Source organism: Neodiprion pinetum, chromosome 5 (assembly GCF_021155775.2).
Source record: "Neodiprion pinetum isolate iyNeoPine1 chromosome 5, iyNeoPine1.2, whole genome shotgun sequence".
NCBI lineage: Eukaryota > Metazoa > Arthropoda > Insecta > Hymenoptera > Diprionidae > Neodiprion > Neodiprion pinetum.
The window spans coordinates 20,783,384-20,796,106 of NC_060236.1; the positions used below are offsets into that span (position 1 = coordinate 20,783,384).

At 38.8% G+C, this 12,723-nt stretch overlaps 1 protein-coding gene across 2 annotated transcripts; it reads left to right on the forward strand.

Moving 5' to 3' along the window:
- The first annotated feature begins 1,452 nt into the window (after positions 1-1,452).
- LOC124219344 (ATP-binding cassette sub-family C member 4-like) lies at positions 1,453-11,956 on the forward strand. Of its 2 annotated transcripts, none has more exons than XM_046626748.2 (16): positions 1,453-2,008; positions 2,384-2,497; positions 2,759-3,137; positions 3,944-4,075; positions 4,636-4,827; positions 4,906-5,214; positions 5,337-5,804; positions 5,913-6,218; positions 6,290-6,424; positions 6,512-7,028; positions 7,110-7,346; positions 7,408-7,644; positions 7,736-8,001; positions 8,639-9,084; positions 10,663-10,792; positions 10,899-11,956. In XM_046626748.2, exons 1-16 carry the CDS (start codon positions 1,935-1,937, stop codon positions 11,097-11,099), a joined length of 4,143 nt encoding a protein of 1,380 aa, XP_046482704.1. In that variant the 5' UTR covers positions 1,453-1,934; the 3' UTR covers positions 11,100-11,956. The 2 variants fall into 2 exon arrangements, with proteins under 2 accessions (XP_046482704.1, XP_046482705.1); XM_046626749.2 differs by having other exon boundaries at positions 7,110-7,340.
- The last annotated feature ends 767 nt before the right edge of the window (positions 11,957-12,723 follow it).

The window sequence follows — 12,723 nt, forward strand, 5'->3', positions numbered from 1 at the left end:
ACCTACCTCGGAACACTTGTTCTGTTGCTCTTTTCATTTCCTGTGTTTCGATTTTCGGTTTAAACGTCGTCGGTGTCTTTAGTGTATGGATTGTTTAGAGAGCGTGTTTTGTAATTACTTGCTTACTATTAATTCCTTCGATTTCTTCTTGTTCACTTTTTACGTAATGATTCTCATAAGAGGTAAATAAATCAGCGAAGTCCGGTGTTAATGCGGGGTTTTGAACATCATTAATCGTAACGATCGCGAATTATTTCTAATTCACTTGAATTGAACGAATAATGCCGGAATTGTTTCGAATCAAGTCGAATTCACAGAAATGACTTGAATTGATGATACGTTAGGGTAGTTTATTTAATTTTCTTTTACTTTTCTTACGTACTCTTCGAAAAGTTAGTTTTTAGCCGCAAACGAAGCCTCGTGAAACCGGAACTCGGTAGAAAATTCTAAAAGGTGACTCATCTTGTTTAAATTTTTCAAAAACTCCAACCGAAATATCTCGAAACCTATACAAGTTACGAAGCTCTTCTTGGTTTCATTTGGTAAATAATCAAGTGTTCCTTACAAAATGTTCTGACTACTATGTGACATTAATTTTATCAGCTCAGAACATGGGTGAGATAAAAATTTACAAGGTAATAAGCATCTTCATTCTTTTATTCAATGCACTCAACTCATAACGTTCGTATGGAATGCAAGATGAACATTTAGGTGTATAGTAGTCTTGTCCCTTATAGAACATTTGATTATCTACAAAATGAAACCAAAAACAACTTCCTAACTTGTATAGTTATGATAATTATGTTTGAGGCTAGGAACTAATTTTTCGAAGGGTTCATAAGAAAAAAAAAGTTTAAAAAAATCACTCTATCATACATCTATATAGGATTTTTGAGAAATCGTTTGTTATGAATCGTATATAGGTGTCGAAAACTACAGCTAGTCTCGAATAATGACTAATCGGAACAGAATGAATGTCGATTTTTAGTACAAAAAAATGCTGTTTTATTTTGCTGCATCCTACACATTCAATATAACAGTCCATGCTGTTTGTTTCATTTTTTATCAGTGCAGCTACATGCAAAAACGGGGAAATACCCGATGGACTGCGATATTCCGAGGGAAATTGCAAAAGTGAATTTGTACAGCTCACATACGAGAATTGCGAAAATCTGTAAGCTCTGTTTCTGACGAGTGCAAAATCTTGCTCTGTTTTCAAACTTGAATCGGTAAATACTCAATCATTTGTACGTATCTATATAGATGCGGTGAAAGATAATTACGATGGTATGTCTCATTCATGGTGTTTATACCTGTGACGTTTAGCGAATAATAATATGACGAATTTGCTTTTCGTACCTCGGGTAAACACATGTAATTGCCTCTAATGTTCATATAAAATGAAAGTGAGAAATGATAAGGAAATTATTGTCTCTGTGCAGGTCGGTAACGATTGGCGAGATATAGTGACTGAGAATTATTTTCATTTAGCTCATTAGCGTTGGACCATTGGTATTCATTTTTATGTGGTAAATTGTCTCGGTATTGAAAGTTTTTCATTTCGCATTTTTCTATTTTTCTAATAAAAAATTTGTTGAACCTACGCGTTTGTGTAAAACTAATGTAGAAAAATTAAGAAAAGCAAAAAATTCGTCTAATAATGTTTTTAAAGCTTTGTTAAAAAAAATACAAACTATTATGGTAAACCTGGTTTAATCTAAAACTGACGTATGTTGAGGTGCAATTATAATTTTATGAGATATTAATTAATCAAATCAAACCTTGAGTCCAAGTCCAAGAAACAAGGAAGATTGAAATCCCGCTATAATAAAAGAAAAGTATTATACTGCGAGATTGTACACTGTACATAGTGGAGGTGGAAAATTACAGTGAAGTCCTTAGCACAACAAACCGACATTATTACACACGTAAACATGAATAGCGAGGTGAAACATAGCCAAAAAAACCCGGAGGAAAAATCGAATTTTCTGAGTCTGTTAATCTTCGGGTGAGTAAATACAAAGAAAGTGATAAAAAAGTTTAGACATGAGGAAGTTGACGAAATGCAGGCAATGAGTTGAGTAAATACTGATTGATAAAACTTAACTTTTTAAGTTCGTTTTAGATATAGAGTGTAAAAATTTCTTCAGAATAAATTGTCAAATGCGTTAATTTTTTCTCTTCTTCTTGACTTACGAGAATATTTATCTTCAAAGAAATTATTGGGAAAACTATTATTTCATGCGATTTAATAGAAATGAGTATTTAGAAAAAGGAGTCAAGAATTTTCGATTTCTCTAATCGCAAAGTTTGAGTAGATCATATTCTTTTGATAAAATCTAAACGACAGAATATAAAAATATTCACAATATTCACACAACAGGTGGATGGCACCTATATTTTGGAAAGGGGCGAAACGGGATCTACAAATAACTGACCTGCAGTACGATCCATTGAGAACAGACCAGTCCGAATACCTCGGTGATCTTTTGGAGAGGTAATTCTGTCCGCGCTTCACGTAACCAGAAAAATTACGTTTTCTTTTTTCCATTTCGTACAGCCGTTCTGCAAAGTAACATTTTCCTTCTACCGTTAAAAGTCGATTTGATTCTCACTGATAAATATAGTGTTATAAATAAAATTTTATATCATTCGATTTTATAAACTTCATTTCAACAGTTTGTATTAATTTCAGTGATGAATGAGAATTCATCGTTTCATAGAGTGTATTAATTTCAATTCTTCAACATTCGAACAGAGAATGGTCAAAAGAGTTACTAGAATCGGAGGCTGAGTTGACGCGAAAAGAGAACGGCGAAAAGAAGGCGAAAAGGCGGGCGAGCCTGACGCGGGCGATAATCAGGGCCTTCTGGTTCCCTTACATGTTACAAGGGCTGCTTTTGCTGGTTCAGTCAACGGCGTTGCACGTCTCTCAGCCTATGTTGCAAGAGTGGATAATCGGGTACTTCAACCATGGCGAGAAAAACCTCGTAACGCAAAGCGAGGTCCTCGTCTATGCCGGTTGCCTGGTAATCGTGACTCTCCTTGTCGTCTTTATAACTCACCACACGACTCTGCGCACGCAGCAAATTGGTATGCGAGTCAGGGTTGCTTGCTGCTCGATTTTGTACCGGAAGGTGAGATAATAGACAGTTTTTTCGATCGGGACGAAACTGAGCAAGATAGCTTTGGCAAGAGCAATTAATTGATATTATAATTTCGGGTCATTTTCACGAATTATGGAGTTTCGGAAGACTTGACGCTAAATGCCAGGCTTCCATTTCGTTCCATATTCACAGTGTGAGGTAAAATTTGGAATCAAGAATATTTTTTTTTTTTTAATTATGGGCACGGAGTTGGTTTAACGTGACAATTTTTTCCAAATGTTCGTTTTCGAATGAATAAAGGATCGCGTAAATATGAACATTAAATCCACGTGGTCAATGGTGTTTTCTTTTTTTTTTATCAAATTCTCTATTGTTTCGTCAAATTTATATTCGAAGTCTATGTGCTCTTTTTTGTGGCGTTAAAGATTTATTTCCAGATCATCTGCAAGTTGAAATTCTAAGTATTTCCTTTGTTTATAAATTTATATCTTGAATACAGAACTTGGCGAGAACATTTGTCCACGTTATGTTCATAATCGTAAACTGTTGCTGCAGCGGACTCCATTTTACGAAATATATGGTTGCGTAAATCAGTATAATGCATTGCTGCGTGCGATAAGACTAATTGATATCATTCATCGTAGGCGATCGATGTTTGCTCGTAAAATGAAGTGATCGTCGAAGAATAAACTGCATAGATAAAGAAGGATTACGATACGATTATATTTGTGTTAACGATGAAACATACAGCTGATAATAAATGAGCTATGGCTGTTTAATTGTTTGTCGATCTTAGTACTTTCAAGCGTTAATTCTTTCTCCATATTTCCTTGCAGATTCTCCGAATCGATCAGGCTTCCTTTAACAACACCGCCTCTGGACGGGTTGCGAATTTAATCAGCAATGACGTTGCTCGGTTTGATATGGTCCCGGTATTTCTTCACCACATTTGGATAATGCCGATACAGGTGAGAATGAACACAAATTCACTCACATTTTCAGTATTTTTTGGAGATTAAAAAACTGACACGTCGATCTTACCCTGAAATAATCCTCCTCCTTTGTGAAGTCGGGCAACAGGACAAATGAGTTGATATAAACTCTTTCAAGATTTTGTCACACCCAGAAACATCTTGAACTTTTCCAAAGTTTATCGCAAGTATCTTCAGTGATCATAACTTTCGCTAATATTGAAATCCTTAATGCGAGTGTGGTTAGGGCAATATGGCATCGGTTTTGGGTAACAGCTGATCGCTTTTGACAAATCTTATAATTATAGATGCATAAAAAACGTCGTCTAAGTTGTTGGTCTTTTATTTTGTGACATTGAATCATTGTGGAGTAAAATATATCATAAAAAACCGCTTTCATAATCAAATACAGGACTGCTGGTATAGTAGATTTATCACTAGATGGAGCCTTCCGAATTTAAGGATCCCAACATTAAAGAGATCGAATTTTCCTGCTCAGAAAGATTGCCACTTTGCTAGTTAACTACTAATTATTTCAAGTCTTTCTTTGATTACAGGTGATGTTGATAGGATACGTGATGTGGCGATCTGTCGGTGTGGCTTCGTTGGTGGGAATCGGAACAATGATGTTACAGACGATACCGATTCAAGGGTATTTGAGTCACCTCAGCGCAAAGTTGAGGTCAAAGATTGCAGTGAAGACGGACGAGCGCGTGCATTTGATGAGCGAACTGATTTTGGGTATTCAGGTAAAATGGATTATTTTCTAATGATTTAAAAATTCTATTAATTGCGGACTTAAATGCGTTAAGATTCTCAATTTCCAGGTAGTGAAAATGTACTCGTGGGAAAAACCGTTCGAATCGATCATGTCGAAGGTTCGAGGTCTGGAAGTAAAACTGATCGGCTACACTTCATACTTGAGAGGATTCTATCTGAGCGTAATGGCGTTCTCCGAAAGAGTTTCGCTTTATTTAACCCTTATCACGTTTGTCATTATGGGGAATTCCCTCACTGCTCAAATCACCTTCGTTCTCGCCAGTCTGTTCAGCATTCTACAATTCTCTTGCACAATCTGCTTCCCTCAGGCTATCATACAGGCGGGTGAAGCCAACGTGTCTTTGGATAGACTAACGGTAAATTAACCGATGTGGTTTCAATATTGTACCCAGCGGGTAATTTCCTAACGGTTAATTTACAGTACCCCAAACTTGACACAAATATTTAACGAATTGACTTTGCTTTATTCTCTTCGCAGGATTTCCTATTACTTGATGAATTCAAGCATACAGAAAATTTTGCCGTTACAACCGAAATCGAGAAGAATGGAGTTTCGAATAACACGGAGAGAATCAAGTCTCCGGGTCAGCAAACAAGAAACGAAGTTGGAATAGAGATGTGTAAAATTGCCGCTAACTGGGTTCACGGTCAGCTGCCACCGACGCTTTCTGAGGTCTCTTTGACCATAACTGCCAGGTCACTGTGCGCTCTGGTCGGTCCAGTTGGCTCAGGGAAATCGTCACTGCTTCATCTGGTGCTGGGTGAGCTGCCGATCAGAGCTGGAAGACTGTCATTGCTCGCCGGCGGAAATGGGTCGAAAACCAAGATCATCGATACTCGGGATATCCGCATCTCATACGCCAGTCAAGATCCATGGCTGTTCTCCGGTTCCGTTAGGGACAACATTCTTTTCGGTCACCCGTTTGACAAGGAAAGGTACCACGAGGTGGGTTCAAGTCATTTGTACTCAGTCAGCTTTCTGGACTTTGACCAGCTTAGCATATTCAGCAATATGCTTAGTGATGCGTTGTGAACCATGCCGATACTGTTCCAGGTAACCAGAGTATGCGCGTTGCTGAAGGACTTCGAGCAGCTTCCTCAGGGCGACTTGAGCTTTGTCGGGGAAAGAGGAGCGGCTCTTTCCGGAGGGCAGAAGGCTCGGGTCAATTTGGCCCGAGCGGTTTACAGAGACGCTGACCTCTACCTGCTCGACGACCCTCTAAGTGCAGTTGACCCTCGAGTTGGCCGGCACTTGCTCGAGGAGTGCATCAGTGGATTCCTGAAAGGAAAAACCCGGATCCTTGTCACTCATCAGCTTCAATATCTCCAGAAGGCAGATACTGTCGTTGTTCTCAATCACGTACGCGTAACATGATCCACAGTCACAAAAATCGGAGTGTGGAAGATCTTTAAGAGGCTGTTTGCTTTCAGGGTTTCGTTGAACACCAGGGGACCTTTGCTGAACTGGCCAAATCGAATTGTCACATTTTCGGTTCCGAGCTGTCTGACGAAAACAACGAAGCCGCTCACTGTAATGACAACAATTCCGACGAATTGGATTGCAAGGTATAGGTCGATTCGACAAACAACAACCTTGGTTGTAATCAGACTGACTTTTCGGTCTAGACTTTTTAATTCGGTGGCTTTTTCCAGACGCAAACGACTAAATTTTGGGATGAGCTGAAGTTGACGAGTCACAGAGTGGTCGAAGGGGCTATCGGAGATGAGGAAGCAGCGACTGGAAAAATGTCGAACAAAGTATACCAAGGGTACTTAACAGCCGGTAATAGTTTGTGTTCGCTCATATTTATAGCAGCGATATTCATTGCTGGCCAAATAGCGGTGAGTGGAACCGACTACTGGGTCGCGTATTGGACGAACCAGGAGACTCAGAAGATGGCGTCGATGGAGTCGACGGCAAATGTTGACTGTCGAGAAACGACGAACATAAAGTTATCGGACTTGAAGTGGTGCGATGAGTTCAGATTGCTGAGTTCAAATCTTCCGATTTACATCTATACATTCTGCATTGCTGGTCTCGTTATTTTGACGACACTGCGAAGTTTCCTCTTCGTCAGGATGTGCATGAACGCAAGTTGCCAGATTCACGATTCAATGTTCAACAACATTCTGAGGGCTACAATGAGGTTTTTCAACACTAATCCGTCCGGTGAGCTGCGATGACAAAAGTGCTTGGGAATAATTACCTATTACCGGAAAATTAATGGTCTTATGATGTTATAATCGCTAGGACGGATCATGAATCGATTTTCAAAGGACATTGGAACGATGGACGAGGTGCTGCCAAAGGTAATGCTCGAGGCGCTTCAGATATTCGCTATTCTGTTGGGGATTATGGCGATGGTGGTAATTGTCAACCACTGGATGATTATACCGACCGTGGTGATGGCGGTGGTTTTGTACGTGGTTAGAATCTACTACCTGAAAACAGCTTTGAACGTGAAGCGCCTTGAGGGCATGAGTAAGGGTGATCTTTTCAATAAAATTCGCTGTGTCCGTTCTCCGAACTGACCGCTCTTCTGCTTCAGCCAAAAGTCCGGTTTTCTCACACGTCAATTCTACCCTCGCGGGACTTACGACCATCAGAAGCAGGGGAAAATCGGTACAGGAATTACTGATGCGAGAGTTTGACCGTCATCAAGACGCCCACACGGGCGCTTGGTACCTCACCATTGTCGCCTCGAACGCCTTTGGCTTCATTCTTGACCTCGTTTCCTGCAGTTTTATTGCCTGCGTTTGCTTCTCCTCAATCCTGATGGACGATGGTTCGTACCTTTAGATTTTTATCCTCTGCTGCCAGTCTGATTAAGCATAATTTACAAATCCGGAATGCTCTAGAATCTTCACTATTCGCAGAAAGCACTCTTCCTGGTTCCGTCGGACTCGCCATTAGTCAATCGCTGATACTGACTGGCCTTGTTCAGTACGGTGTCCGGCAGAGCACAGAGGTTATCTCGCAGATGACCTCCGTCGAAAGAGTTCTACAGTACACTAATGACTTGCCCAAGGAGGGACCTTTCACCAGTAATAACACTCCCGCGTCGACTTGGCCTTTGAAAGGTGGTTTAATATTGAATAATGTCTCGATGAGGTACGTCGAGGACAAGCCACCGGTTCTTAAGGTATAATTATTAGCTCATTAAATGATAATGAATATGATAACTCAATCTGGGATCTCTGAACGCATTCTCGATTTATTAATTGAGGATTAAATTACTGCTCGCATTTCCAGTTGGTCAATTTCATCCAATCTATACGTATAGCTGTTTATTGTTAGAAATCTTCTCCGAAAGAAAACTTCTTATCTGTTGAGATTCACTGATTTTTGGATTTATAGTTCATACAGATTTAGATACAGATATATGTGTGCCGTAGTGTTTGAAACATAAAGCTTTTCAGTATCTAAATTATTCCGGTCGATCAGTGTCCATGTGTTGACTATACGTTCAATCGCTGGATTAAATCTTATACTGGATATTGAATTAAGGTAACGTACTCCTTAATTATATTTCGAACGGTTGTTCAGAGGCATTATATTTAGTTTCCTGAGGATGTTGCCGTATGAGTTCGTTTGAAACAGGATGCGTATGGGTTTGAAGAACTCATTCAAAAATTGTTTTACCTGACTCGGAAAATCTAATTATATGTAGTCATGGACTATTTTTCTATGGCGGTATAATATTTCCCAATGGAAAATTGTGGTGTCATTAGACGATCGATCGTATCTCTGAACACAGTGGTTTATTGTTTAAACGGTAGAACCTAAACTTGACGATAAACCCTGGCTGGAAGATTGGTATAGTGGGAAGAACCGGGGCTGGCAAGTCTTCCATAATATCAGCGTTGTTTCGGCTGACTGAAGTTGGAGGTGAGAGTGAAATACAGCTGGATGGGATCGACACGAAGTCCATCGGACTGCACGAGCTGCGACCCAGAATTTCGATCATCCCTCAGGAGCCGATTTTGTTCTCGGCGAGTCTCCGGTTCAACTTGGATCCCTTCAACCAATTTTCGGATACCGAGCTTTGGGACAGTCTGCGGCAAGTTGAGCTTGGTGACGTGGTGCAGACCCTCGATTTCAAGGTCACCAGGGGCGGAGCAAACTTCAGCGTTGGACAACGCCAACTGATATGCTTAGCTAGAGCCGTTCTCAGGAGGAATCGAATCCTCGTTCTTGATGAAGCAACCGCCAATGTTGACCGAGGGTGAGTTTTACTGAAATCGGTTGGGTACATTTACCCAATGCACTATTTGTGGCCATCCAGTATAAATTTCTGCGCTTGAAAAGTTTACTTGTAAGGGGATAAATCGACGTGCCGACAAATTGAGCAGATCCTCAGACACGATATTAAAAATAATCAAAATAATGCCGAAATCGTATCTTAACAATTTTTTTACTTAGAAAGTTGCGAATGACATCTTTTCGGCGTAAAGATTTATGTTAGAATTTATGCTTGTGTGATAATTCAGCAAAGTTAGAAAAGAAAGATGTAAGAATACGGAAGACATGGGATTCTGATATCAGCAGTGTACCATAACCTCAAAGTGAGTGAGAATCTGTCGTAACTACGTTCAGTGTTTTCGTCAATTTTTACGCTCGCTTAATTTCTTATAATTACTGGATTCCTGAGCAGAATCCGAGTTCAAGCAAGTTTCGGGCAGAAGTTTTCAGTACAGCAGGATCTGGTTATAAGCAATTGTTCGGGGCTACAGGGAAACCAAGTTTGCAGAAAAGTCGTAAAATCTGGTTTCCCTATTGCAATACATCGACGTAGCGTTCTCGATGTGTGCAACAGCGTCGGTGAAATGCGAAACATTAACGGATATAAGCAATCCTCTATCTCGCATAGCCACGTGGTATACTGATTGTAAGTGGTATAACGGCGTTTCGTTCGTGTTTAAAAAATCAAATATTCGTGATGGATAGATTAAACCTGATGATGTTTGATTTAATCTTGGTGATGCGTCTTTTATAAAATCTATCGAACGTATATTATTCTTTATGATCATTGAGAAATAATAAGACGAAAAATATTAATTACCTATTGAGTCGAAATAAATAATATAGAAGTTGCGGAAGTACTAAAATTTTTATTAAACAAGAAATTATCTTTACGATCGGTAATATGTATATTTTACATAAATCCAAGAATTAGAAGAATAAAACCGTTTATATTCATTTTGACCTTAGTAATGATTTCATGAGCAGGTTTATGAGAGACAAAAGAGAACCTTTAAAATATACTCAGGATTTTTTTAACTCTAGCATTGGTAAAACCAATAGTAATTAAATGGCTAAAGCGACGCTAGAAGAGATTGCTTATAACCAGTTATGTTGCGCAAAACTTGGCCTTCGCTTGTGGGGGACCGCGCTGAGCAGACTTGTAAAAAATAGGAGGAATAATTGCTTATAACCAGATTGTTTACAACCAGATTTTGCTGTACTTGGTAAACTATAATGTTTAAAAACTAGTGTTTACGTTGGCCAATAAGCATATCTGTAGGTACCATTTGTGGCTATAATCTCAAATTACATGTAATGAATATTGGCGATCGACACTACCGCTCCAATAGCGCCATTTTCTTGTATACATAGCTATAGCATAACATAATAATTGACACCACGTGGCGCACTCCAATGGCAGTTACGTAAAAATCCACCAGGTTCGCATGCTTAGTGCCGATCGCCAATAGCCACAACTGGTGGTAAAGTGACCAAATTCGGTACATCTCTTTGACTTCCCTTTTACCAGTACCGGTTAAATGAAATTTTCAATCATTAGAACCGATGCTCTGATCCAAAAGGCCATCAGGCAGAGATTCACTGATTGCACGATACTGACGATTGCTCATAGAATCAACACGATAATGGACAGTGACCGCGTCTTGGTCATGGCGGAAGGCCGTATCGTGGTGAGTGTGCTTATAATTGTGTGATTATAACTCTCTGTCATGGTGAGAATTCGAATATTTGAAAGACGATTTTTTTCACTCATTGTTGGTAATTCCCTTTTTACAGGAGTTCGGTCATCCCTATTCACTGTTGAAAAATCATCAGGACGGTCCGTTTTCGAAAATGGTCAAACAAACCGGCAGTTCGACGTCGAAAAAATTAATTGCCATCGCCGAGAGCGCTTATCAATTGACGAACTCTGGATTGGAGGAAAATCTAAACGATACTTTAGTCACTAACAATCAAGATAACTCGACGTATTTGTAGCGAATCGATTGCACCAGCAGCTTTAACGTTATCACTTCATTATCCATGCTTCATTATTTATAATTTTATACTACCATGCCTGAATTGTATTAGTACATGATTCGATGCAACATTGTGTTTCGAATCGATCATCGAATATATGAAATATTCACATTTCAGTTCACACTCAGTTGAAACTATCACTGACAATTACTAACAATAAATGTACATGCACGTACAAAATACGGTATTGTGCGAAAGAATCACGATTTACACTAGGAAAAAAACCTAAATCACTATAACGTAGTTCTGAAGAATTGGAAAAAAGACAGCGTACGTCAGATTCCTTGTATCGTTTGAGGAAATGTAGTCAATCTGTTATGGGAAGTACCAGAGCGATGTATGTTTCCCATCTCTGCAATATGACTGTACGCAGAATTACTCCAGGATAAAATATCGCGAACAGTTTTTCTCTAACGTCAGACTTCCTATAATATGACGACCATTTTTACTGTGCATAAAAATGGCGCTGATCTTGGTTGAATAATTTGAGTTTACACCAAATTTCGGGTTACCGACCAGACGACTTATTGACTTATCTTTCGGGATTTTGACCCCTGCCCATCATCAGGTATAAAACGCAGGCAGCTGTACCGTAAATTTCGAGGGATTGCTCACTCGCAAATTCGGTGGCACGACAATTTCCAAAAGGAATCGATTTCTTGTGATTTTGACTACGATTCCCGAGATTTCCGAATCAATGAGATCGCCTGCGACATATATTGACAATAATTAATTTACGATTAAGGACACGACGGTACTCAATCAATAATGTAGATTATTAAATAAATTGGAATTCCCAGCGATTCCCCAAATGACCTCATTTTTTTGTGATTCCCCAGTGAAGCGACTGTAATTATTAAATGATTTTATTTCATTAGTTTTTTGTAATATTGTATGAAAAGTGAAAATTTGATATATTTTTGTAATGATAAAATTGTATATGTAATTTTACGATTATTATTACTATATTCATTGTATTTAATGTATAAAGAATTAAAAATGATTATCATTCATTATAACTTATTTATTTATAGTTAGTTAATCCTTTTTTGTGTAACAATGTTTTAATCTTATGATTTATCACACGAATTCAATTATTTTTGTACGCGGGTACCCGGGTATCTGGTTGGACTATACGTGTGCGTTTTTCAATTTTGAATTTTTCTTAGTTAAAAATAAAAAGAATAAAAAAATATTTTCAATGCATAGTTTGGTAGAAAATCGGTCAAATCGTGGAGATCCGGGAGGTTTTTAGCGATTTTTCTGAAGGGAAAAAACGATTCAACAAAATGTATGTCGATGGGCACCTGTAATAAAGATCAGTGAATGTCGTGCACACTCGAGTGTGATTGGTGTAGGGCCTCCAATTCGTCATAAATCGCTTCCCGTCTTGTCCGTTAAGCCGAAACGTTTTGGTTTTTTATAAATAAAAGTTTATTTCGACATTGACCTTCACACCCAACAATACCACTCTATCCTCTTGTCCATTAGTGGCTCTATAAAGAGAGTGCACTGTATATAAAATTTAAAGACTTAATTAGATCTACACAAATAGATCTGATATGATCGTATATTATTTACG